The sequence below is a fragment of the Zootoca vivipara genome, chromosome 2, assembly GCF_963506605.1.
Source record: "Zootoca vivipara chromosome 2, rZooViv1.1, whole genome shotgun sequence".
Taxonomy (NCBI): Eukaryota; Metazoa; Chordata; class Lepidosauria; order Squamata; family Lacertidae; genus Zootoca; species Zootoca vivipara.
In genome coordinates, this window is record NC_083277.1 from 86,218,257 (window position 1) to 86,246,094 (window position 27,838).

Sequence of the window (27,838 nt, forward strand, 5' to 3'; positions counted from 1 at the left end):
GCGCACATTACTGCTTGCCTCCAGCACCTTCCCACCACTGGTGTTTGAAGCTGAGTAGGCATGGCAATAGCCATAATATATAGGTATCCTGTGACTTCTTGAGAAATACTCCTGTTTGATGCGCTTTCCCTCAAACCAGCTTTAAGCTGATGAGAAAACAGAAGCCACAGTTGAGGTGTGTACATTTTGGGCAGCGTTGTGCACTCACGGGTGACAGCACTTGCACAGAGGGCAGCTTCAGTGAACTGGATTAGGCAATGAACGTCATGTGAAGACCCTCCTGCCCCCTCTCTGGTGGGAACAGCAACTTGAAATATGGGGGGTAGGAGGGAGACTACCTCACCACATTTGAAACCACTAATGTGTACATAGCCCCACTCTCACAGAGCCCAGCAGTGCTTACTGCCTGTAAAGAATCTGCATCACATTGCACAAGTTTCTTGGGCCCAGCAGCATTTTAACCAAGCTGCTGTTGCGTGTGTACAGTTGTTTCTGGCTAGCTACACTCCTCAAAGCTTCAATGGGAACAGCCTCAAATAGCTGCACTGAATAGTTAAAGCCTTCTGGAAATGACAGAACCACCTGCAGAAAAAGCATGACAAACTGAATGATACGGAAACAGCAACAAACAGGGAAGGACAGGGGAGATCTCCACTGAGGCCAGGGCCGGATTTAGGTTTGATGAGGCCCTAAGCTACTGAAGGTAATGGGGCCCTTTATATGTCCAGCTGTCAACAACAAATTGTCGCTGGTTTTTGTGTTGAATATATGCTATATGGTAATTTATGGGCCTAATAGGTATCTACAGCCATTTGCCACTGTTACTGTATGTAAGTTTTATTTGTTTTTTATATTTTGGAAATGTACATCCAGGTTTTTTTTTCCTTTAATTTTTTCCGGGGGGCCCAAGAGAGTGGGCTCCTAAGCTATAGCTTGTTTAGCTTATATGTACATCCGGTGCTGACTGAGGCAGAACTGACTGCAGCCTGTAGAAATCAACTGAGAAATTCAAAATTTTAATGTTGCTCACAGTGAACGAACAGGCAGGTAGCAATAAAGAACAAGCTTGTCAACATTTGAAGCCAAAGCTTCTGCATGCAACTGACACCTGGATTTGGGTTTGGAAGGGTTCTGACGGGGCAATAATAGGGTGATTGGTCCCTCCCTGTATATATGAATAGCATCTTAGGAGGAGTGGAGTGGTCCTGGATGGAAAATATTGTGAGCCATTCTCTCAGCACCATTGCTTCCCTTTACAATAAGCGGCTATATATATTTGGCATACGGATTCACATGCAACGGCATTAAAACACACGAAATAAGCCGTGAGCTGGGGAAAGCACAGTCTCCCGTCCCTCCTGCCGCTTTCTTTCGTTTTTGGGCGGACATCCCGCTGCAGCAGCTCAGTCCCCAATACGCCGGCGAAGACACCTGATATTCTCCACGCCGCCTCCACTCCGCCCTAGGACACATTAAAAGCAGCTGCCGATGAAAATGCGGAAATACTGGTACGCGGAACCTGAGATGTGTCCCTCTGACTTCTTTTATCTGTCGGCCAACACGGATGCTCTTCGTTGTTGTTTTTTACTCCCGGAAGTTCAAGAAGCGGGTCGCTCTTTCATTTTTTCTAGTTCTAACTAATAGAGCGCGTCGGTCGCATAGCGATGACGTGTCGGGTGTTGCCCGCTGGCCGGCATTGTGACGTGGCAGAAGGCGGAAGCGATGTTGCGGCAGGTGGGGATGTGGGGAACGGTGGGTGGGTGCCACTGTTTCCTTGCGAGCGGGGCGGGTCAGAGCGAGCCCTTTAGCTTGGGGGAGGGGGCGCGAGTTGGGGGAGGGCCCGGGGGAGGGGCCAGAAAGCTGGGGGGGCCGCGGGGGAAAGTGGGTCGCAGATGGGGTTGCTGTATGGGGCTGCAGGACACGGGGGGCTGCTTTGCTTACAGAGGAGGAAAGGGCGGGCAGCGGGATGAGCCAGGCCATCACCCCCCCCCAACTCCTTTCCTCTATGCACAAAACTAAGGACTTGTTTGTTTGAAAAAAATGTTGCTTCGCACTTTGTTTTCTTTTCTCCCTTTTCGTTTCTTTTGCATTTGCTTTATATGCATCGCATTTCTTTAGGGTTTCCCAAACCCTAGACGTTAGGCATAATTAGAGGGGAACTCTCTGTGTCAAAATGAAGAGTAGTGAGGGCTGTGATAAACTCTCTCTCTCCCCCATTTAATTATATACATTCACATCATCATTATTCCACTTTACTGCTCTGGCTCTTCAGAGCCTATTGACTTCCTTCCCTCCCGCCTCATGGCTTTCAACCTTTTTATCACTGCATTTTGTACATTTTCCAATTCTAATTGCACTCATTACAAAATGACTCAAAATTTAAATAAATATAGAAAGGTAGAAAATTCCTCATTACAAGTCTTCAGACAACCCTGCTAGTGATGTTAATTGCTTACAATAATCTTTAAAATATGGTATAAATTTACTCCAGTCCTTTTGGAATACTTGATCATGCATGGACTTGGCCGTAATAAACTAATATGATTCCAAGTTATGGAGGGTGTGTGTGCTATTGGGTTGTTGTTTTTATTTTTATTATATATTTTGTGGTTGTATATTCTGATTTTGTTCTGTGAACCGCCCTGAGACCTTCGAGTATAGGGCAGTATATCAATTCAATCAACAAACAAATAAATAAGTTGCCACCACAACACACTTTGACTGCTTTATTCCTTGTGCACACATAGGAGTCAGTTTCATTTACCTTCGTGCTACTTACTTTTGAGCAAACATATTTTTATTTGTATATTTATATTATTTATTTATTCATACCCCACCTTTTCCCCTGACGGAGAAAACACATTGTGGCAAATATTCTTTCTAATACATTTAATTGTCTTAGCGTTCTCCCAAATGATTGGGTTCTTGCTGTGCAAAATGCCTGTTTATAATAATACCCCTGAAAATGAAACTTTGTGAAAGACCACTTTGAATGGCCCTTTAAGATGATAAAATATTAAAATATTATTTGACTTCAGGCATTTGCAGAAATTTACAAAATGCTGAAGGTTTAAAAAATGCATTTAAAAAACCACATATTTTGGGTCTGAAACAAGTAGCCAGAAAAAAAATAGATAACTGACAACTACATTATCTAAGGAAAAGGATGTTTATGCAATTGAAGTCATTACTGTTCCCAGAAATAATTTGTCATGTTCTATAATGTCGCAAGAAAACAGAGATCAGATAAAGTGTTCAGAATGTATTGTCTGATGGTATAAACTGCCCTCCTGTGGTCAGTGTGTCTGACTGTTAGCCAGAAGGTTGGTGGTTCAAGCCTACCCAGGGATGGCTGTGGCAGGATTCCTGCATTGCAGGGGGTTAGACTAGATGACCCTCCCAACTCTACAATTTATGATTCTATGTAATCTCACCACTGATGCTGTCTTTTCTAACCCTTGCCCATGTTCTTGTCCAGGACAGTAGTGATGACACAGAAGATGTGTCACTCTTTGATGCTGATGATGAAACCTCCAGGAGGCCGAAGAAAGCAAAGATCAAGTAAGTAATTGCTAGAATGGTCTTGGGCTGCCGTCTCTTTGGTAAAAGACCTGCTATTTCTTGTGTCTGTCTGTTGTGGGAGTGAGCTTGGGGGAAATAAAAGCTCTGGCACTGGCTTTCTTGTATGCTTTCATTATTGAATAGCTTTCTTGTAGAATTTCTGTCTTGAATCGTATGATATATACATTTAAATTTTACATGCTTTATATTCTAGTTCTGTATGGGTCAAAATAAGTTACATCAGATATATATATATATAGAGAGAGGGAGAGAGAGAGAGAGAGAGAGAGAATGTGTGTGTCTGTGTCTAGTAAGAAGTATTTTTGATATATTTTGGTAAGGAATCAACCATAGAGAAATCCAGTCAAGGTGGGCAAGGGCTTCCATTCTAATGGCTCTGGAAAACCTCCTTCCCATATACCTTGAGGAAATGGCACTGTGGTGCTATTCTGGAAATAGACCAGGATTATATGATACTAGTGTATTTCAGCCCGTTCAATAACGGGCTCTAGAACATCCTGGGGTTCGGAGAAGCGCTTCCGCAGCGCTTCTCCGAACCCTGGGACCTGTCATTGCTGTCGGCAGCAAGGGGACAGGAACGGAGGAGGAGAAAGCGCTGCTTTCTCCTCCTCCGTTCCTCTCCCGCAGCCGCCGACAGGAAGCAGACCTCCCAGGGTTCGGAGAAGCGCTTGCGCAGCGCTTCTCTGAACCCTGGGACCTGTCCTTGCTGTCGGCGGCAGGGGGACAGGAACGAAGGAGGAGAAAGCGCTGCTTTCTCCTCCTCCGTTCCTCTCCCGCAGCCGCCGACAGGAAGCAGACATCCCAGGGTTCAGAGAAGCGCTTGCGCAGCGCTTCTCTGAACCCTGGGACCCGTCCTTGCTGTCGACGGCAGGGGGAGAGGAACAGAGGAGGAGAAAGCGCTGCTTTCTCCACCTTCCTTCCTCTCCCGCAGCCGCCGACAGGAAGCAGACATCCCAGAGTTCGGAGAAGCGCTTGCACAGCGTTTCTCTGAACCCTGGGACCTGTCCTTACTGTCGGCGGCAGGGGGACAGGAACGAAGGAGGAGAAAGCGCTCCTCCTTCCTTCCTCTCCCGCAGCCGCCGACAGGAAGCAGACATCCCAGAGTTCGGAGAAGCGCTTGCACAGCGCTTCTCTGAACCCTGGGACCTGTCCTTGCTGTCGGCGGCAGGGGGACAGGAACGAAGGAGGAGAAAGCGCTGCTTTCTCCTCCTCCGTTCCTCTCCCGCAGCCGCCGACAGGAAGCCAGGCCATCCTGGGACCCGTCCTTGCTGTCGGTGGCAGGGGGACGGGAACGGAGGAGCGCTTTCTCCTCCTTCCTTCTTCTCCCCCAGCCGCCGACAGGAAGGACGCGTGCACTCTCCCCCCCCTGCCTCCTCCAACCGCCGCTCCTCTCACGGGCCAGGGAGGGTTGTGAGGAGGTCTTCGCCAGCCTCCACCCTCGCTTCCCTGACGTGCCCTTCAGTGAGGCGGTGTCCGGCGGGAGCGGTGGTTGGAGGAGGCAGAGGGGGGGGGGAGAGTGCGCGCGCGCAGTCTCTGCTGTCCAATCCCTGTATCCCTGGGGCACATGCGCAGTACCCCAGGGACACACGGGACAGCTTGGACGCAGGGACAACTTGGACTTTATTATATAGGATGGAGGAGATCTTGTGACCCAACCTTTGTTTATCCTGGGGACCATGTAAATTGGATCACAGCAGGAGTTTGATTGCCTTAACTGCCATGTAGGTACTAAGGCCTGTGGATGCATATGGAATCACAGTTGGGGGTCTCTTGCCACCCGTAGGGAATTGTGGCTGCAGCACTGGATAGGAAGCTCTCTTGTAGTAAGTCAGACCATTGGTCCATTCAGCTCACTATTGTCTACATTGGCTCTGCGGGATTTCATACAGGGGTCTCTTTCATCACTACCTGGAGATGCTGATGATGAAACCTGGGACCTTCTGCTCTGCTACTGAGATATGGCCCTTCCCTTCATGGAACAGCCCACCAATGTTGCATGCCATCCACTTTTAAGTTTCATTGCAGATATTGTTCTGCATCACCTTGATAATTTATATTCATTGGTGGTATATAAGATTATTTGCAAATAAATGAAACCTTAGTGATCAAAGACTTTTGGAGGCTAAAAATAAAATGCAAAATGCTACGGTGGATAGCTTTCCAGACAACTCAGCGTTTTCTTGCCACTGCATTGTTGCCGCTACAGTTTATTTATACTATCTGGCACAAAGGGTGTGTTTATGTTCTTATCCAGGTGCAATAAACCTGGTTTGGAGCATTTACAGATGCTGGCATGCTAAAGTGACTTTGACCACTACCCTGAAATTCCCTAGTTCAAAGTGAGCAAAGAAAAATTGATCCAAACAGAGTTAATGGATTTGACATATGCATAGCGTTGAATGCACAATATATCATTAAGCACAGAACTGCTCCAGGCTAGTCTTCTGGAGTCTGAAAGTGTTTGACAAAGCTCTGGATAGGTTCCATCTGAATGATTCACCTGTGCATGTAGCTTATTATTTTAGAAGGAAATAGACGTATGCTTCTGAACTGCAATGTTTACCTGCCCCTGTGTTCTTAGCAAACTTTGCAAGGAAGTGCTGTTAGAGAGGTCTGTCTCACAAGCTAAAGACTGACACTTTCTGTCTGCCCACACTGATTATGCTATGTTGATTAATTGGTTGGTTTTTATAATTACTTCTGTCTTTATGAAGTGCCATAACATGGAATTACGATTGAAACTGTAACCCTTGCTAGGCATTTTAATCTGTGTGAACAGATAAATGAATTACTAAATTATGGTCTACCTGCACCTTTTACAGACATCCGATAGCCTCCTTCTTTCACTTGTTTTTCCGGGTCAGTGCAATAATCGTCTACTTACTCTGTGAATTGTTGAGCAGCAGCTATATTGCCTGTATGGTGACGATCATCCTACTTCTGTCATGTGACTTTTGGGCAGTGAAGGTAAATACTGTTGAGAGTTTGTTGGTGCTATAACATGGCTGTTCTCAAAGGAAAATGGGCAGATTGGCCTGGCACCCAAGTTCTAAGGTTTTGAGTTAGAATTCTCTTTTCTAAATCCCTTAACTTCAGTAGTAAAAGTAAGCAAGTGTTTCTGCTTGTACTCTCATACCTCTAGGTATGTGCAGAGTACATTTAACCTCTGAAGGAACAAGCTTCCTTTTGAAAGCATTGGGGGGGGGGGGAATTGATTAAACCCAGGATATCCCTAGTCCTAGTGTGACACACTCACTACTACACCACACTGGCTACCAATATGAATTGAGATCCAGCCATTTCTAGGGATGATTGTAACTGGCTGGTCTCATGCAGAAAGGCATCTAGACCCCTCTTGAGCAGAACTCAGCATCTGTGATGAAGTTGTGCCACCCATGTAAAGCCATTTGGTGGGGAGGAATACAAAAAAAAATGCCCCCTTTTCAGACTGCAGTCCCCTCTAGGGCATGAGATGTCTGTGGTTTCCCACGGTGCTGCAAATCCCAGGCACATTCAGAAGCATCCAAGGCCATCAGGCAGGCTGCTATGTAATGGGAGGAATCAATTCATTCCTGCCTTCACTTATCCCATGGAGTAATCTCATATTTCTCTCTCTAGAATGTCACAGGGAGGTTGATGGTAGGCCTCCGCTGGTGGAACCAGGTTGATGATGACGGCAAAAGCCACTGGGTGTTTGAAGCCAGGAAGGTAAACATCTCCCGGTCCTTGAGGGAAGTCTGCAGTTGGTGGTATATGGTGTTGTTTTCCAGGGCTGTAGACATCTTTCATTCAATATTCCATTTGGGGGACATAAGACAGATTGAACTGGAGCAACAGTTAGTGTGGGTGTGAAATCTGGCTTTCCCTATCCTCTGCTTTAGAGACAGTGTTGCAAAGACACGTCATTAATTTCACAGCGAAAGAACACAGATTAAATTACTGAACTTGGAATAGAGTATTTACAGTTAGGCATATAAAGACCAAACTATATTTATACACGCTATATAAACAACGAGGTTAACTGTTTTATACTAACCAGATTTCATTAAGTGGTTTCAGAGGCTGGATAGCAGAATACCCTGGTTACTATTAAAACGTTGACATGTAACTTTTAATTATTGAAATGTAACTTTAATTATTGAAATGTAATTATTGTGAAGTCTTACAATGGAAATCCATATGGAAAAGGAGAAGCCTTGTGGCAGGAAGCATACATCCTAGAGCTTGGTCTTGATCCAGTAATCTTATGTGGGATTCAGGCCCTATTACATCTGTACAGGCCTTTAAAATGATAGGAATAATGAACAGTCTCAAGATAAAATAACCTTCACCTCCACTATGCCTACTCTGAGATACTATTTCCAGTTGTGGCATGCTTTCCTTCCCCATAATTTATTGAAGAATTCATTGATTTTAGTTGGCTAGTAGTGGAACACCTCTCATCATTATTCAACTAAAACTCATTTTCAGTATATGCAGCACTGCTCAAAAACTACTTAGGTTTGATCCTTTATTTTGCTGTATGCAATTAAAATATCACGTTCTGTTACTTTAAAAATACCCCAGCTGCTCTTCATTGGGATGCTTTAGTTCAGTTTCCTGAATGATCTTTTTATCAGGCTATTGTACGTCCAAGGTCAGTGCTCCCAATTTTTAGAAGCTTTAAAAAGAGGTTATTGTGTTATGGCATTGTGCCGTGCCTGGAAATGTTGGGGTGATGGTTTGTGGCTTAAGGTGGTGGAAATCCTTGGTATTCTGATTAGGTGGCTCTTTTTCTTCTTCTAAAATAACAGGCTGAAATATATTTTTCTCAGTAGGAAATGGGCCATTCCATTGTCACGGGTGGGACACTTGGACCATGTTTTTTGGTATTCACACATGTGTAAGAATGTAAATATACATAAAAATTAACAACCAAAATTTGAACTATGTTCTTAATAAGATACTGAACATTTTACTAATTTTTTATTATTTTTATGGATATTTTTGACAATTTTATTAAATGTTAAAGTATTGTCACGGGTGGGACAAAAAAAGGACACGGAGCTTGAGATAAGTTTGATTTATGGAAAAACTCTGTGAGTTGGGAGGTGAATCAATTATAAACTCAGCATATCTGTTTAAATCAATGTTTATTGGTTACAACTATGCAATCAGAAATTTAGGTTAAGAAATTTAATGATACAAAATTAAGGAAAAAATGCTGTCACGGGTGGGACAATGAAATGTCACGGGTGGGACGCGTCTGGCATACACTTGATTTAACATACAATTAAGGTTGTTAAAAATGGAATAATTACAAAAAAACCTTTTGCTATTACTATACTTACTATCTACTATAGCCTACAAAGTATAATGTTGTATTTACTAAAATTAAAATCTATTTAAAAAATATTTTCTTCTAGTCCATCTCTGGGCCAATTAACCACTTTCAAACACATCTACATTTTCAGTAAATTCATAAAAAATGTTCCTTCTGACTCGTTTAACATTAGGTTGGGGTAAGATACTAAGAATATGTTCAAACTGCACATATGATATGTCTTTTTCATCAACTTGAAACAGCTTTCCAGAATTGTTAACTGCTCGCATACACATCACCTTGACTTCTCCATCATCTTCAACATTACTTTGGCATATTGCAGCATATCTATATTCAGTAGGCCTGGTTCTTTGTCTTTTTGTAGTTGCTTCAAATTCAACTAAAACATATGTCCCAATAGTCACTCCATCAACGAACGGCTTCACTCCAACCACCGGCACATCTGTTTCATTTGTACAACTTGCTACACCATCTTGTTTTTCTGTGTCACTATCAGAATCTCTGTAAACATCAGAAACTTTTAACTTGAACAGTTCTGTGAAGACTACGTGGGTGGACTTTTGAAAAGAAGGTCCATAAACTAAACTTCTTTTGTCTTTAGCTTTAAAAAAATGGTTGGACTGCACGTTTGGAATCTTCCTCACCAAAGTCCAGCGCTCATCTAGCATCGCCATATTTGCACTGATATCAGTAGGTGTTAAAAGGACAAACTTCACTCTCGGTACTGCTTTTTCAGCACATTTAACAAAATCTGATGCTGAATTGATTACTACTCTCCTTTGTTTCACTGCATTCCAAACTGCTTGCTTAGTTAATCCACCAATCCCATCCACGGCACCCTTGCCGTGGGATGTAGCAAAAAAAACCCATTCCCCATCAACACCAAAGTCTTCAGGCATAAAACACAGATTGGACAGTGTGTACTTATTTTTGAACTGACCAGCACACCCATCAGAAAAGATTTTGACCTTTGTCAGTCTGTTAAATTCTTTCTTAAGTTCTTCAATTATGGCTTTTAGGCATGCATATACTGAGTATTTGTCGTGGGTTAAGTGATCCAAAACCACGGCAAAAGAACGTACTTTGCCTTGAGTCCAAGCGCAACCAGTAAATACTGTGATTTGGTTGTGGGTCCAGTGTGCACTTTGGATTTCATCTTGCGATGTTGCCAAATAGTTTTCAGCAAAATCCACTTGAAGAATCACCTCATCATCAGCTACTGTGTCCTTCATATTTTTGAAAGCTTTAGCTTGTAATCGCTTTACAAAGAAGTGCTTCTTAAATTTACTAAATTGATTTTGTAGCTCATTGACAGCTTCTTCTATGGTTCCTTTTGCTTCAAAAACCTTAGGCCGGCTAGAACAGTCATCTTTCCATTGCTTCCAGAAAATCTCAGACGACATGTTTAAGTCTTCATCAATTAGGGTGTGCAAATTAAGTACACACTTTTTGCATTCACCATTCATGCACTTTTCATTTTCCAAATCACAACAAGTAAGGCTCAAAAGATCAGAATGTGTGGAAGGAAAAAAAATGTCTTTCCTACTTATGGCTTCAATTAGGAAATTGAAATTAGCGTGGTATTTGCAAACGCAAACATTGTGTGGCATTTGAGAAGCTAAGTCAATATTTTTAGGCCTCAGTTCATAAAATTTTGATTTGCTGATTTCAACTGTTGGGTTATCAATCTTAAATAAGGCATAGGCCTCTTGGACTGTCATATTCATATGCCGCTTTTGGATTTTGATTCTTTTTCCACTTGTTGGATCTTTAATAGATTTGACATCCTTAATTCCTGGTGCCTGCCTGCTAATATCATCTGAATTATAAAACCCATGGACCTTTGCGATATTATCTTGTGAAATAATAGAACTTTTGGTGTTCTGTTTAGGGCTTTTATCAAATAGTGTTTTTGACGCTTGAGGTGAACTCTCATACACAAGCTTTCGTAACACGGCTATTCTTTTCCGTGGACTTAATGGCAACACTCTTTTAACTTTGGTAACAGCCTTTCCAAGAGATTGTGGGCATTTAAATGACCCAATCTCTGGAATAGTAGTGTCGCCAATTGGCCTAGATTCTTTTTCTTTTATCTTTTGTCTGTACTTTCTTTTGCACTCAGTTTCTTTCCGTCTGTATTCCATAAGTGATTTTGCAGACAAATTCTTTACCAACTTCATCTTTTCTCGCCTCTTCTTATCTCTGACCCTCTCCTTTTCTTTGAAGCTTTCACATTTGTTTTTATCTTGTTTTAGTTTTTCACGCAGCTTTCTCATACGTTCTGCAGATGTAGTCTTTCCCATTTTGTGTATTGATTCAAAGGTTATATTATCTTTATTACTGTATGTATTCGCATTAGGGTAAAGTAACGGTAACTGCCTTTATGTTCCAGAAGGAACAGCTACTATTGGTTCATTCAAGCAGCTGCATTTGGCTCCTTAGTCTTATTGGTTTCCACCAAAAGGCAGCTTTGTGATTGCTTGAGATTGTTCCCTCCAAAATGTATCTCTTTCTAGCTAGTTCCCCTCTCCTCAGTCCCTCAGTCTTGTTTGCCAGAATAAAGAATTATTACATGAGGAATCTGTCTCCTGTCTGCAGAGAGCTGAAATCACTTGCTGAAATCACTAACTCAAGCTACAACAGTTAGCAACCTAATAAAACAAGCTGAAAACTGTCACGGGTGGGACAGAAAAAAATTATTAAAATTTCATGGTGTTTACATTAATTAACTGCATTTTTATTATTGATAGGTGTGTTATACTCTAATACATACTCCCACAATAAAACAAACATAACCTATAAATTAGTTTTATCACAAAATAAACTTTTGTACCTTTTGCTGTCACGGGTGGGACACTGAAACAGCATCCCATTCAATAATAAAAATAAAATAGAAATAACTTACCTATTTAAAATTTTTCAAGTCCAATGTGTAGACAAAGTTATTCACTTTAATAATATACCAACAATGACAACCACAATTTTTGTTTATCTTTAAAAAATAATGCCAACCTAAATGAACAGAATTAAGCTACACAATCAGAAAAGTGATACTGAAACTTCAAGCTCAAATTTCTCATGAAAAAAATAATTTCAAATTCTTTTTTCCTTTGGAATATTGAACTTTAATATGTTTAGTTAATGAAACTATAAGTAAAATAAGTATATTTTAAAAATAATTTTTTTCTTATCAGGCTCATTTTTCACGGAATGGCCCTAATATGGTTGTAAAAATGCAGTTAAGTGTTCTTACTGCATGACTTGCCAGTGCAATTTCTAGGTCCTGCTGGTTCAGAGGCAGAGCAATACACTTGGTAAGCCACATTTAAAAACAAAAGCTTCTGTACTTCTCTTCAAATTTTAGGCATCTGCTCAGACGAAGAAAACAGCATCAGAAGCAGAGTCCAGAATCTTCTGGCTAGGGCTTATCAGCTGCCCTTTGCTCTGGGTGATTTTTGCCTTCAGTGCCCTGTTTTCTTTCAAAGTTAAGTGGCTGGTGAGTGGCCTGCTTGGCAAATATCAGACTGCACTTGTTCCTTTGAGTGTAACGAGACCTGAATTCTGTTACATTTCTTTGTCATCTCTCTCCACAGGCGATAGTGATAATGGGTGTGACATTGCAAGGGGCCAATCTGTATGGCTATATCCGGTGCAAAGTAGGCAGCAGGAAGAACCTGACCAGTGTGGCGACCTCTTATCTAGGCAGGCAGCTCCTGCGGCAGGTACTTGGCATTTGGTTTGCATGACCGTTTTTCCTGCTTCCCAGAGTGTGTTTTGGTGCTTATCAAATGACTTTGCATTCCTTGAATTCATTGTGGCCCAGATATTGGCAGACTTTTTGAATTCAGTCTAAATCACAGTATGATCTGGCTCTTCCACAACTGGAAAGAGAATTTGTTCTGGGCTTCAAAGGTACATTACTTCACAATTTTTCCTCTGCCTTACCCTTCTGAGAAAGTAAAGTGCAGGATCTTTAATGTGCCCTGTTCTGCAGTTTGCTAGGCACCTGGAACCATGTTGGAGAAAGTAGAATTGTTTCCTCAATGCCTGTGGCTTAATGACCACCTTGAGAAAGACAACAAGCCTTTCTGTACATCTCCCAGTGCTCATCCTTGGCTTTTCCCATACCTCCTTTCCTATTCCGTGAGGCAGGAGGGCACATCCTTTTGGGGCCCCAGGACCTTGTGAGTTTGGGGCCACATTGCCTTCTCCACACTCATTCACCCTCTCGGGGATGAGTAGTTTTAAACCCCTCCTACCAGCATGTCAACATCGCATTGAGCCACCCAGCTGATTGGCTCTGGGAAGAGTATGCTCATCAGATCAAGTCACGGTGCAGAGCACAGTAACCTTTCTCATATTAGAATATCCTCCCTGCTTCTTAACCTTAGACTTTCAGATGTGTAGCTGTATATAAAAGAAAGTATGGCATAGTTCATAAGAGTGCTCAGCTACGAAGCTCCCTGAGTAAACTTGGGGCCACTTCTCCACTCTCGGCCTAACCTACCTCTCACATGGTTGTTGTGAAGATAAAGTGGGATAAGCCCCATGTAGTTCCTTGGAGCCCCCTGAATTCCTTAGAGGAAAAGTCCAAATATAACAAAATCAATCCAGCCATCTGTAATTTGGGTCATTCCCTTCTGTTTCTTCCTCCTCATTCCTCTTATTCCTGATGTTGCCTGGCCTATTGATAAATGCTAATACATCATTGTTTCTCTGAAAAGGTGTGTGGCTTCCATCTTTTCGGATCTTTCTATAGGGCATTATTTCTCAAAGCCTTGACCATGCAAAGTTTGTAACAGTTTTTAATTGGTCCGGAAAATAATAGGCTGCTTCAGGGTTTTCAACATAAGGCCCATCCACACTTATATCATTTTAAAAATAGGTTTCCATGTCTCATAGAGTGAAAATGATGCACAGCTAATTATCCATAAGTGAGGTTCAGAATTCTGAGATCCAGGGTTTCTCAATGAGAAGTTACACATTAAGCAATACTAGATGATTAACAATTAGTTCAGCATGTCTTCTGATAACAGAGGGTCTGAGCAGGATACCTCAATCATTTAATTCTTGTTTTGGAAATCTATCCTGGCCAGTCGCCCTCTGCTGCTCTTTAGCCTTTTCTCCTGCTGCTATTTAAAAAGATATTAAAGGGAATACTTTTTCAAAGTTGGGACCAGTTCAGCTTCTTGGTGATCTTTCTCTCCCAATCAGTCCCCTGTCTTTTAAAGTCCTGATCTAATGCTGCTTTCTTTTCTTTTATAGACTGTGCCCAAAGAGGAGCAAGCAGTATCTTGAAGATCAGGAGATCAGGAAGAGTCCCCAGTTTTGTTTTCAATTCCTTCTGGAGAATGAGAAATATTTCCTTGACCCCCTGTACAGAAGATTTATAATCTCTGTGTGGATTTTTCGTAATTAAATGCATCTTCTAGAAATGCAAGTTACCTCTCATATTCCTTACAGCTTATATTTTGCAGAGTCCTTCTTGACACTCGATTCTGGGCTCTCTAGGTGCAATAGCTCCACTTATAAATAAGTAACATATATTGATGGCAGAGAATTCATGGTAAGTACCATTGTATATTGCCATCGGCATTTTTGTGAAATTTAGGGCAGTCCCAAAAGCTGAGAAGCCCTTTGAGCAGGGATTTGAGTAATCTCTCATCCCCCAGGAACTACAAAATCTGACCTCTAATATGGAATCTGAGATATTATCTACATAATTACAATATTGTAGGTTTCTTGTTTTCTTTTAAAACGAGGAAGTATTTTAGCCCATAAATGCGGAGGGGACAACTTGAAAAACAGGTTGATAAGTTCTGGGAATTGGGAGAATCGTGGTAGAGTACCAGTTGTGAAAGTTGAACAAAAGCACTTTGATGTCTCAACTTTCAAAACTGATTTCAGCTCAAAAGGTTTCTTTTGTGTAGGACCTGAGACTTTTTAGTTTGGATTTTAGAGCACCTGGCTAGTACAGATTGGTCTCTTTCCCCTCCCTCTTCTTTATAAAATGTTTTATTTCCTTTCTTGGGAGGACCAAATTCTCACGGTGCAACTATAAAAGTAGGCTGCTAGGATTGCATCGGAGCAACCATTTTGGGTTTTTGGGTTTTTTCCTAAATAGCCAGCAGAGGTAAAAAGAAAGAGGAATGTATTTGCATCCTAATAAAGTTATGTGGAGTATTTAATGCATCTGGCCATCCTTTCCTTGATAATAAGTTAATACAGGTAAAACATACTGTAGTTAATCAGTAGAAAAGTAGAGATTCATGCTGATGTGGTTATGACAGACCTTTGCTATAGAGTTTTATCTCTGTTCTTGCTACAGGAGATAAATAACTAATGTGGTAGCCCATATTTTCGTATAGAATATCTGCAAGCCTGACTTCAGAACCCTTCCTCCTTTTACAGATACATAATAGCTGTGTTCCAGTGTGGTCTCTCAAGCTTGCATGCTTCCTCTAGCGCACCCATAGGGAGATCAGAAGCTTTTGCTTCTGTTTTCACCAACCCCAGTTCAGTGTTATGCCTGAACCTTGACAAGAGTGTGGTTTGTGTTAGCTATGGTTTACAGAAACATGTCCATTTCAAACGGTGTGTTAAGAAATTGGCTTGTTTCAGTAAACAAACCATGGTATGAGCACCCACAGTTTGGATGAGTATACTCTGATTAATTGGAAAGAGAACCCAAGGCTTCCCATCTCTTCTTAATGGGTGAGGGCTCATTCACATAAAGCTTATACCATAGTTTAGCACTCTGTTCAAACACAGCCAATGCCAGTTAAAGGTCCAGTGCACATATTGCCCCAATGTGTCCATGCTACATACGTTGTGGGTCAGGAAAGAATCTGGGGCTTGCATGCACGTGTTCACATACATGCACACTTCAGTGCACATAAAATGTATTGTATGAACTGGAGCTTGTTTTCATGCAGTCATATGTATTCTGCATCCATGTACAGTAATCTTCCCATCTATGTATGGGCCGTTATTGTGTGCATGCACAACATTCTACAGGTATAGAATGCAAGCCTGAGATGACTTCTCCTGCATCACTTGCAGAGCATCTAAATGCAGTATGAGAATGAACCCTAAGATACTGGAACACCAAACCATTACATTTTAATAAAGGGTAATTTAACTGGTGCAATTTGAGAAGGAGGGGGGGATTTAAACTTGGGGACTCGTTCATACACTCTCAACCTGTGATGGCCAGAGGAATTTGAAAAAACTACCTTGAGCCAGTCAACTGCTTGTTAAAGTCACAACCTCATTTCATCCAGGATTAGGATTGTGGTCCCTTGCATCAAATGGCCCTCTTTAAAAACTGCATTTTCCCACACTCCCTTTGGAGTCATGTGAACAGGCTCCTGGATTGACCATATTATGTAGCTGGCTGGCTGGGCTACTTTCAGACTCAGTGCTAAATCTTACGAGCATTACTAACGCTGGCTGGATGCAGTTTTCTAATCAAAATGCTACACTTTTAGTATGACTGATTTGCATAAATCTCAAGGTGTTTAAATGGAAGTTGCAGCTGTATTATTCAATTACTGTTAAGAAAATGTAGTGAGCTGTGACTGGCAAAGAAGCTCTGTTACAAAGAGGAGAATACAACGTTGTCTGATAGTGGCTAAAAAAAAGAATCCATTTATTGGGCAGCATTGTATTCAATGGAGTGCTGAATGTGGATAGTTAAATGTTTGTGTTTGGATATCTGGGTAATGTAAAGCTGTGGGTTATTGTTTCTTTGAGGGATACTAAAGCATTGTATTTAAAAATTCTTGTGCACGCTTGTGAAGCCTTTTGAATTAATGTGTTTTTCAAAAGAAATATATTTTTTTAAAAGTTCTGTACCTTTGAACTGGTTTGATTAGTGTCCTGGATTTCTTTGCCTACAGTGATGTGTAATGTCTGTCTGGCCGATTAACAAGCTTACATTTTTAACTTGGCTTCCTAAAGCCCTCCTTCCTTTGTATGTTGTGCTTGCCGTTTGCGTGCCTGCTAGTAGCCATTTTTCGCAGACCCACATTTGATGTCTGATGCGGAGAATGATCACCTTGCTCTGTGGGCCAGTGATGGGCATAGCCCAGAGGCAAAAGTGGCCAGAACAACCAATGAGACTCTTACCTTTGTACATGCAAAGTGTGAGGTTGTGCACATACACATGTAAACATACATGGGCATGCAAGACATTGGTACGGTTATTGACAATCTCCTTGTTCCACAAGTTCACGTAGTCCTTTTTGTTCATATGAATGCCATTGCTAATTGTTAATCTTGATGACCAATCAGAATGGGTTCTGTCCTCGTGGGCTGTTCAGTGGAACTCTAGGAGGAGGAGCCTGGTAATTGGTTGTTGGAATCCCCAAGGGAAGGTATAAGTGGCCCTAGAGGAGTTAAGCTTGGGACTCTTCAGCACTGGTGTGATTTAGTGCTCTGAGCTTGCTATTAAGGAGGCCATTGCTGGCTAAGGCTAGGTCTGGCTCATTTTATTTATTTGTCAAGCTTCTAGACCACTCTTCAAGTCACAGAGCTGTTTCCAACACCATTTGAAACGAAGCATTGTGCCATTTAAAACAAAATACCGTTTAAAATTGCAGCAGATTAAAATGATGAAACAGCAGGACAACGCAAAACAATCCTAAGACCCAGAGTCGCTGGCGAAATGGTTGCCACATCAGGTAGTGACTTACAGATATAGGAATAGCCATTGCAGAGTGCATACAACCAATACAGTGAGGGGGGGGAAGTATTTGCTCCCCTTCTGGGTTTCTGGGGTTTTTCCTGTTGCTATTCTGTCTCTCACAGCTACAATAAACCTAAATGTATTTTAAATTTTTGTTGGAAGTCGCCTAGAGTGGCTGGGGAAACCCAGCCAGATGGACGGGGTATAAATAAATTATTATTATTATTATTATTATTATTATTATTATTATTATTATTATTATTATTGCCATTAAAATTATGGACTGGTCATTTCTTCATCAGAGGGCAAATGGGCAAATTTAGCAGGGGATCAAATACTTTCCCCCCTCACTGTAGAGCTTTTTTATGATTTCAAATGCAGTGCATGTGGTCACATACCTTCTAACATTCAGGGGCAAAACTAGGCTTTATTTCACCTGGGTCAAAGACCCAGTTTGGCACACGAACACACGTGCATTTGCAGACACACACAAGCTGGGAGCCTCAATGGCACCCCTCTGGAGGCTTCACCTGGGGCAAAAAAAAACCTGGTTAGCGCCCCCGTAGCTACAGCTCTGCAACATTCCACATGAAAATAAGGACATTCCTTTCGCTACATAATGGAGGTGTAAGATGCACCCCTAGTGAGGGAATTCTATAACTAAGATCCCTTTGCTGATCTTAACGCCTTAGAAGGTCAGTAGAAAAGGAGGTGGTCTTTCAGTTGTTGGGGCCCCCAAGTTATTTAAGGCTTTGAACAGTAATGTGAGCACCTTGAATTAGGCCTGGAAACAAATTGGCAACCAGTGAAGCTATTTTGTAGAGTTCCGCAAGCTGGGGGGGGGGGGGTAGGTTGGGGCCAGAATGTGTGGTGGTGTATGAGTTGCACACACAGGAAAGTCGGACTACAGCAACCAATTGTGATATGAATGAATTCTAAACAAATGTGTTATGGGTGGTGGGAATGGGTGATTGGCTGATAGGAGTGGTAAACCTGTTGACGACTGTTAACGACTGCAACTCATTACCAAGCTTAAAACCATGGAGAGACCTGGTCTGAATAAGGACATTGGATTCTTATCTCATTATATATGATAAAGCTTTCTTTAGCCATCTCACCCCTTGCTCTTTTTTTGCAAGACCAATTGCAGTCGTTAACAGTCGTCAACAGGTTTACCACTCCTATCAGCCTATCACCCATTCCCACCACCCTTCTGAGTAATACCCCTCCCCACCCACTGATTATACATAAGAGTCTGGTGACTTCTGTTTCAGTGTATCTGAAGAAGTGTGCATGCACACGAAAGCTCATACCTATGACAAACTTAGTTGGTCTCTAAGGTGCTACTGGAAGGATTTTTTTTATTTTTTGTTTCGTCTACGTCAGACCAACACGGCTACCTACCTGTAACTATGAATATAATAGTTATCATAAAACCCACTAGGTGGCAGTGTGCTGTTACAAGTACACCACACTATGTCCCTGAAACTCATTTGACTTTCTAAACACTTTGAAATTTGGTTTTGCTCATCCTGTTCTGAGCTAGGCATCTTTTATTCATTTATTCATATAGAGTTCTGGGGCCCTTTTAGTCAGTGAATGAAATGCCAAAATACAATTTAAAAATATATTGGATCACTTAGAAAGTGTCTAAGGAGAAGGAGATCAAAGGATATCTGGTAATTTCAGTGGAAAATGGGGTAGATGAGAAGCCTAGCTCAGGGTGGGGGTACTCTGAGCAAATTGCCCACAGTCTTGTGACACCCAATACTTACTGGTTGTTGAGGGTGGGCTACAATGCCATGTGGGTCCCAGGGATGTTTGGGGTATTTAATCTTGTTGGAATCTTGTTGGATGTATGGAAGTGAGAGCTGGACCATAAAGAAGGCTGATCGCCGAAGAATTGATGCTTTTGAATTATGGTGCTGGAGGAGACTCTTGAGAGTCCCATGGACTGCAAGAAGATCAAACCTATCCATTCTTAAGGAAATCAGCCCTGAGTGCTCACTGGAAGGACAGATCGTGAAGCTGAGGCTCCAATACTTTGGCCACCTCATGAGAAGAGAAGACACCCTGGAAAAGACCCTGATGCTGGGAAAGATTGAGGGCACAAGGAGAAGGGGACGACAGAGGACGAGATGGTTGGACAGTGTTCTCGAAACTACAAACATGAGTTTGACCAAACTGCGGGAGGCAGTGCAAGACAGGAGTGCCTGGCGTACTATGGTCCATGGGGTCACGAAGAGTCGGACACGACTAAACGACTAAACAACAACAACAACAATCTTGTTAGGCTTGGGGAGGGGGGGTTGGGAAGTATGGCTGATGCTTTTATAGTGTATGTTGTGATGCTTTTATTTTTTTAAATTGTAACAAAACCTGATAACTCAGCTTAGGATAAACTTTTTTAAAAATAAAACTCTTACAGAGCAATAGTAATTTTGAAGGCGAGGGGGCAGACGATTAGCTCTGATTTGAGACCAGCCTGGGATCCAGCTCCCCCCATGTCTGTACAGTTGTGTTGCAAACAACAACAGCTTTGCTGTTGTGAAGCCTTGTCCTATTGCAGAACAGTCTCTTTTGATGTACATTTCCAGGTAAGTATAGGTGATTGTGGGTAGGATCGATGAGAGGCCTGATAAAATCTCCCTCAAATTTAAAAAGCCTTTGTTGTTTAGTGGATTTCTTCAATAACCATCCCACTGGGGTGTTTAAGGAAACTTGGTCATAGCAGCAGCCACTTGGAACCCACAAAAGTGGAATCCCCAGGCCTATGAGTTACACAGGCTTATATAGAGGCATTCCCTCGCTTTATGCATAGAAATCAAGTCGTTTTCTTGGAGGAAAAGCATGCCTGCATTATCAGAGCTGGATGCCTCATTCAGAGAGAAGGACAGGGTGCCTCCTTTCTATCAGGCTCGCTCAAGGCCGAGTTCTTCCTGCACAAACAATATTGACCCAATCTTAATACAGCCTGAAAAAGGAAATTCTCCTAACATCCTTTTGCGCTCTCTTTTACAGTTTCTACATCGCTTCACATGCAGGCTACCTACCAGAATACATCCTATAAATTTCCAATACAATTTCTGTGTATTATACCCTTGGTGTCATCTGCATATCTGAGGTTATGCAGATGACACCAAGGGTATAATACACAGATGACACAACCTTGTGCAGATGACACAACCTTGATGGCAGAAAGTGAGGAGGAATTAAAGAACCTTTTAATGAGGGTGAAAGAGGAGAGCGCAAAATATGGTCTGAAGCTCAACATCAAAAAAACCAAGATCATGGCCACTGGTCCCATCACCTCCTGGCAAATAGAAGGGGAAGAAATGGAGGCAGTGAGAGATTTTACTTTCTTGGGCTCCTTGATCACTGCAGATGTTGACAGCAGTCACGAAATTAAAAGACGCCTGCTTCTTGGGAGAAAAGCAATGACAAACCTAGACAGCATCTTAAAAAGCAGAGACATCACCTTGCCGACAAAGGTCCGTATAGTTAAAGCTATGGTTTTCCCAGTAGTGATATATGGAAGTGAGAGCTGGACCATAAAGAAGGCTGATCGCCGAAGAATTGATGCTTTTGAATTATGGTGCTGGAGGAGACTCTTGAGAGTCCCATGGACTGCTAGAAGATCAAACCTATCCATTCTTAAGGAAATCAGCCCTGAGTGCTCCCTGGAAGGACAGATCGTGAAGCTGAGGCTCCAATACTTTGGCCACCTCATGAGAAGAGAAGAATCCTTGGAAAAGACCTTGATGCTGGGAAAGATGGAGGGCACAAGGAGAAGGGGACGACAGAGGACGAGATGGTTGGACAGTGTTCTCGAAGCTACGAACATGAGTTTGACCAAACTGCGGGAGGCAGTGCAAGACAGGAGTGCCTGGCGTGCTATGGTCCATGGGGTCACGAAGAGTCGGACACGACTAAACGACTAAACAACAACATACCCTTGGTGTGGTTATAAGCACCTTCCATTTGGTGTTGTGATCCGAGTACATGTTGTAACAGAGCGCTCCCTCCGTACTGTGGACTTCCTCTTTTCCTGTCAGGAAGCAGAGGTTGCGTTCCAAGGTTCCTTTCCTTTCGGTTGCAATTGTTGCCTCACTGCACGGCTTGTTCTTTGCAGGATGAGCAATTTATTTGCACTTGCTTCCTACCCACCGACTTGTTTCCTCCCTCCCTGCGGTTTCTCACACCTTTCACTAATTGTGGGTAGCTTTCTCTGGGCTGCTTCCCAACTTGCTTCAAACAGTGATGGAAGCTTTAATATCCCCATTCCCCCTTTTATTCTCTTTCCCCTATGACCTATCTATATACAGTGGCACCTCGGTTTTCGAATGTAATCCGTTCCGGAAGACCGTTCAAGTTCCTAAACGTTCGAAAACCGAAAACTCGAATACGGAAGCCTCAATACGGAAACCCCAATACGGAAGCCACGTTGCATGTTCAGTTTCTGAGGTGTGTTCGAAAACAAGCATTTACTTCTGGGTTTACAGCGTTTGGAAACAGAAATGTTCGGCAATGGAGACGTTCGAAAACCAAGGTACCAACGCCTTGGTACTCAACTTGGAACCCAAGCACTGCAAACCCGGATGTAAGTGTCCCAGTTTGTGAACTTTCTTTGGAAGCCAAACGTGCTCCATTTTGAGTGCCGCACTTCCGTTTTGAGTGTTACTATTTATTTTGCGTTTTTGCTGCTTTTTTTGTTTTGTTTTTGTTTTTGTGTGGCACCCAGTTCAGCCACTGATTGATTGATTGCGTGACTGCATTTTATGGATCAAAGGTCTCGTTAGATAGTAAAATTCATGTTAAATTGCTGTTTTAGGGATTGTTTTAAAAATCTGGAATGGATTAATCCAATTTGCATTACTTTCTATGGGAAAGTGAGACTTGGTTTGGAACGCTTTGGTTTTGGAACAGACTTCTGGAACGGATTAAATTTGAGAACCAAGGTACCACTGTACTTGTTTTAGTTTCATAGCAATTTACAGCTGAAACTCAGAAAATTAGAATATCATCGAAAAGTGCATTTATTTCAGTAAGGCAACTTACTATTTTTTTTCTTTTTCTTTTCATTTTTACAAATGCTTTCTTTTGGAAATTCCACAGTAGTAAAACAAATACCTAGTTACAATAATACAAAAATAAACATCACTATTACATTTCATTTGTTACATTCTATTTATAATTGACCCTCCTAACGACAAATAATTACAATTACAACAATTAAGACTTGACATATCTTGCTTTGCATGTCCTGCATCTATCTCATATATTGGTTTCACCTTTTAAGTTGCATTACTGAAATAAATGCACTTTTCGACGATATTCTAATTTCCCAAGTTTCGCTTATAATTGTGATGGCTTCACAAGCACAGTTTAAGGAATTGGGCATCACGTGGCTGACATAGTACCATCTAGGGAATTTTGATTACCAACAATGCATCAAGGAGCAGAGGCACAAAATTGCCCCCAAGATTGAGGGGGCCCAGTGCACATTGCACATGCATGGTGGGACGATGTCTGGAGGAGGCTGAACACTCAGGAGAAGCCAGCCACTGAAGTTGAGCTGTGCTCGGCTCAATGTTTGGCCTCCTCCACCCCCTCAACACTGAGAGGGCCCAGCCCCCTTTCAACAGATATTGAGGGGGCAAAATGCCTGCCTTCATTACAATTTGTAGTGTGCTGTTGGAGAGAGCCAGTGTGGTGTAGTGGCTAAGAGCGGTGAGGTGTCTGTTGTGGGGGAGGAGGGGAAAGGAGATTGTTAGCCGCTTTGAGACTCCTTCGGGTAGTGATAAAGCGGGATATCAAATCCAAACTACTACTACTACTACTATTACTACTCCTCTTCTTCTTCTTCTTCTTCTTCTTCACCACATAGTATCCCAAAATACAGTGCTTCTTTCTTTCTTTCTTTCTTTCTTTCTTTCTTTCTTTCTTTCTTTCTTTCTTTCTTTCTTTCTTTCTTTCTTTCTTTCTTTCTTTCTTTCTTTTAAAGCTACCCAGTTTTGGCTGACCAAAGCCCTACTTGGTGTGGAGAATTCTTCTTCTGCTTGTTACTGGTTTGAATTATTTCCTGAAAGTCATTTACTGTTTCTTGGAAATGCAATTAATTTCCTTAAGACCAGAAAAAAGTCTATTAATAAGCTCAGATAAATATAGCACATATACCACCCTCTGCAGCTTTTTATACCCTTGCCACTGTGTATCTAGGCTCCCGGCTGCTGGGAAGCCACACTTCCCCATTGTGATGCTATGAGTGGGTCGGAACTATATGGCCTTTATCTCACTTCCACTTGGGCTGCTGTGGGGAACTTAAAAATAAAATAATAAAAGCTTGGACGGGCTTTCCTGTGTAATAATAGAAATAGAAGCCGTCATGGTTTGACAGGAAGGTGATGAGGGAGCCTCGCCTCATGTCCTTCACACCACCCTTCTTAGAGGAACAATAGGGTGGGGCAGGGTTAGCGAAGTGGCTCAGGGGTCAAAAATAGAAGGGAAACTTTGACACACTTCCAGTTTTAAGTGGGTGCAAGTCTAATTCCTAGCTCTGCTTTCCTTACATCCAACAAACAATCTTTGATTTTAGCAGTATCTACATCATCATCATCATTTTAGGGATGCTTTTAATATTTATTTAGGGAAGCTTTTGATATTTGATGATGATTGTATTTTAATATGTTGTTGGAAGCCACCCAGAGTGGCTGGGGAAACCCAGCCAGATGAGCGGGGTAGAAATATATTATTATTATTATTATTATTATTATTATTATTATTATTATTATTAATTTATTACAGTCATACCTCAGTTTACGACCGCAATTCGTTCCGGGGAGCCGGTCGCTCCCCGAGTACGTTGTAAATGGAGTGGCTCTTCTGCGCATGCGCGGAGCGCCAACAGACCGCTTCTGTGCATGCGTGCACTGCGCAGATCGTTTCTGCGCATCCGCGCGCCGCGGAACCTGGATGTAAACACTTCCGGTTCCGCGGCGGTCGCAAACCGGTCGCAAACTGCGATGGTCGTAAACCGAGGTATGACATTATTATTAGTAAAAATTTGTATGCCACCCTATACCCAAAGGTATCAGTGTGGTTCACAACACAATATAAAAACACAAAATACATAATAAAATTAATTAAAACAATTAATTATACTAATGTATATAAACTAATTAAAAATACACTCCCCAACAAAAGCCCCTGAGCAGCCCACAGCTGCAAATACAAACATCCAAGTTAACACTTAACATTTAAAAACAATTTAAGGCAACCACACTCCAAAATTTATATAGGCAATTCAGAAATACAGTCTGTGCAGGTACACTGTCCAATACTGGGATGAGGAGATATGCGACCTTTTCCTCTTACGTAGTGGGAAGAGGGGTTGAAAAGAAAAAGCTGTCAGGGGTGGCAGGCCATTTCCAGCGGCTTAATGGGCTGGATCTTTCCTGGGGACCACAGGCCTTCAACTCTTTTTGTACAGAAAATCAACATTTACCCATTTCCATTTCCTCTCCCTCTCTTTCTCTTTCTCTGTCTGCCCCAGGCCACTCTGTAGCTTTCAACATATATAAAAACATAATAAAACATTAAACATTAAAAATCTTCCCAAAACAGGGCTGCCTTCAGAGGTCTTCTAAAGGTTGTTTAGTTACTTATCTCCTTAGCTTGGGGATCACGTAAAACAGATAGTAAGAAGTAAAATGTTCCAGTTGTCACAGATTGCGCAGTATCCAAGTTGAGGCACAGCAGGAGAAAGGGTAAGGAAAGCCTAGAAAATGAGAATGTATGCAATTTAAATGCATACTTGCGTCAATACAAATTTCATACAGAGCTTTTTTGTGGTTAATATTCTCTGTATTTAGCAACTTCAGGGTTGTTGTTTTTAATGAACAGACAATAGAAGATGGTCGTAATGAAAAGGGGATAGAGAAAGTGTATTTAGTGGTCCAAGCAGGCCAGATCAAGGGGACTTTTTGCTCCTCTTTTCCTATCAGTGGTACTCTAGACTTTTGTTTACAAAATCTTATGCTACAAGCAGCCAGTTCTTGTCTTACCAGCAGAGGGAACCACAATCCTTCTTTCCTTTGCAAAGGTAGGAGCAGGAGGCTAGAAAATGGCTACTTTTGGCACAGAGTCCTTTTTGGAAGAACTCCTTTGAAATGGCTCCAGGAATCAATTTAAGTGCGAGAAGTGGAAAAGAATAAGGCAGCACTTCCCCACCAGCACTTCCCCACTTGCCTGGAAAGAGGAGGGAACAGAGGGGGGAGACGAGAGTACAAGTAGATGCGGAGCCGGGTGGAGCCACATTACGGGGTCACTCTTGGCCTGTGTCAACATTCCTTGGCTGCAGGAGCAGAAGTTCTTGACAGGAAATCCATGACAAAACAGAGCAAGAGTCGCTGTTTCCACCCTTTCTCATATCCCGCTCACTGCTCCCTTTGGGTCACCGGTGCAGAGATGGGGGGTGAGGAATATGTTTTCGCTGAACTTTGTTGGAGCAAGGAGCCAAGTGGGAAGAAGCAAATTGGAACCAGGCAGTTGTGTGAAGGAGGAGTTGTGCAGGAGTGCAAGACTGAGACCCACAGCCTGGCTCTACTTAGGAGGCGTTTTTTTGAACTCCATTTAGACTCTCAGCCTCCAGGTTCAGGAAACAGGGCTCGCTCCCCACTTAACGCATCTTATTAAGCATTTCAGGCTGCAGTCATGTTTGCCCTGATTTCACAGCCCTCCTTCATCATCACAGATCAAGTTGCAAATCAGGCCCTCCCGCGCCCCACCTGAACTCCACTGTATTTCCAAGTGATGCTTGGTGGCCTTCCAGTGGCTGTTCAATAAAATCCATCTTAGCTCAGCAGAAACAGATGGAAGCCTGCTGTCAAGAAAATATGAGTGCCTATGTATAGCCAGAGGTGCTAACTTGAATAAAATATGGAGTGGGGGTGGGGAGAGGGAAGTCCTGCTCCACATAATCAATCACATGACATGGCACACACCCCCACTTGAATGGCAATGCCCACTAAGTTGGTGTGTGTGTGTGTGTGTGTGTGTGTGTGTGTGTGTGCCCCTTTCTGATTTCTCCTTTCTTCCATTTCTTATACATTCATTTCTTACATCTCAGCTCATCTGTAAGCTGCTTATGTGGCCACTCTGGGGTTTTTTAGATGCCTCCCACTTTTATTTATTGTCAGATGTGTCTGCCTTTGTGCCCTCTACATTCCACCGTTAAGAAACTTCCATCCATCTTGGACTCCCTTCTCTTTTGAGTATTTCAGACCATGGGATCTCACCCAGTAGTTCCTTAAGCTTTTTGAAATCAGCCTCCTGAATGTTCAGTGTGCATGTCAGACAATAATAATAATAATAATAATAATAATAATAATAATAATAATAAATTATTTATACCCCGCCCATCTGGCTGGGTTTCCCCAGTCACTCTACTCAGCTTTTCCTTGCCTCTGTGTAATGAAACCCACGAGGACATGATCACTTCCTCCCAGGTTTCCCAGTACTTCCACTTTGTTGATCAGTTCCTCCCTGTTGGTGAAAACCAGGTACAAGATGGTTCATCCCCTTGTCACTTCTTCCACCTTCTGGGAAATGAAATTGTCAGCGAGGCAATGGAGGAATTTGTTGGACCTTGCATTATTGGCAGAGTCTGAGTTCCAACACACATTCGGATAGTTGAAATCTCCCATGTCTACTATAGCTCTCCTTTTTGAATGTTTGGTAATTGCTCTAGGAAGGCATCATCCAGGTCTTCGGTCTGGCTTTGAGGTCTATAACAGACACCCACAGTATGGCCACTGTTGCTTCCCTTTCCTACCATTTTTACCTATTTACAATCCTTGGTGGCGTTTTGGGGAGTGTGATGGTAATCCTGTCTACATATGCAAGGCAGGCATGCCCAGATGTTCTCTGCAATAATTCACCTCCTCCAATCACTGGAGGGATCGAATCATGGCATATTCTTGAACAGCAGACAAGCTTTAGCATGAGGTCTGCCAGTATATCCCCAGTGAGTTGAAACAGCTGTAAGGATCAAAGCCAGCCTCAGGATGGAGCCTCTTACTCAAGCAAGGCCATTTTAAAGAAGAAGAAGAAGAAGAAGAAGAAGAAGAAGAAGAAGAAGAAGAAGAAGAAGAAGAAGAAGAAGAAGAAGAAGAAGAAGAAGAAGAAGAAGAAGAAGAAGAAGAAGAAGAAGAAGAAGAAAAACAACAGTGGTGGAGCATTTCACT

At 42.3% G+C, this 27,838-nt stretch overlaps 1 protein-coding gene across 1 annotated transcript; it reads left to right on the forward strand.

Annotated features, from left to right (window-relative positions):
- Positions 1–1,644: 1,644 nt before the first annotated feature.
- On the forward strand, positions 1,645–16,756 carry TVP23C (trans-golgi network vesicle protein 23 homolog C). The gene is made up of 7 exons (XM_035104668.2): positions 1,645–1,734; positions 3,479–3,561; positions 6,405–6,549; positions 7,201–7,290; positions 12,270–12,401; positions 12,499–12,627; positions 14,171–16,756. The coding sequence occupies exons 1-7, from the start codon at positions 1,723–1,725 to the stop codon at positions 14,201–14,203; spliced, it is 624 nt and encodes a 207-aa protein (XP_034960559.1). The 5' UTR covers positions 1,645–1,722; the 3' UTR covers positions 14,204–16,756.
- The last annotated feature ends 11,082 nt before the right edge of the window (positions 16,757–27,838 follow it).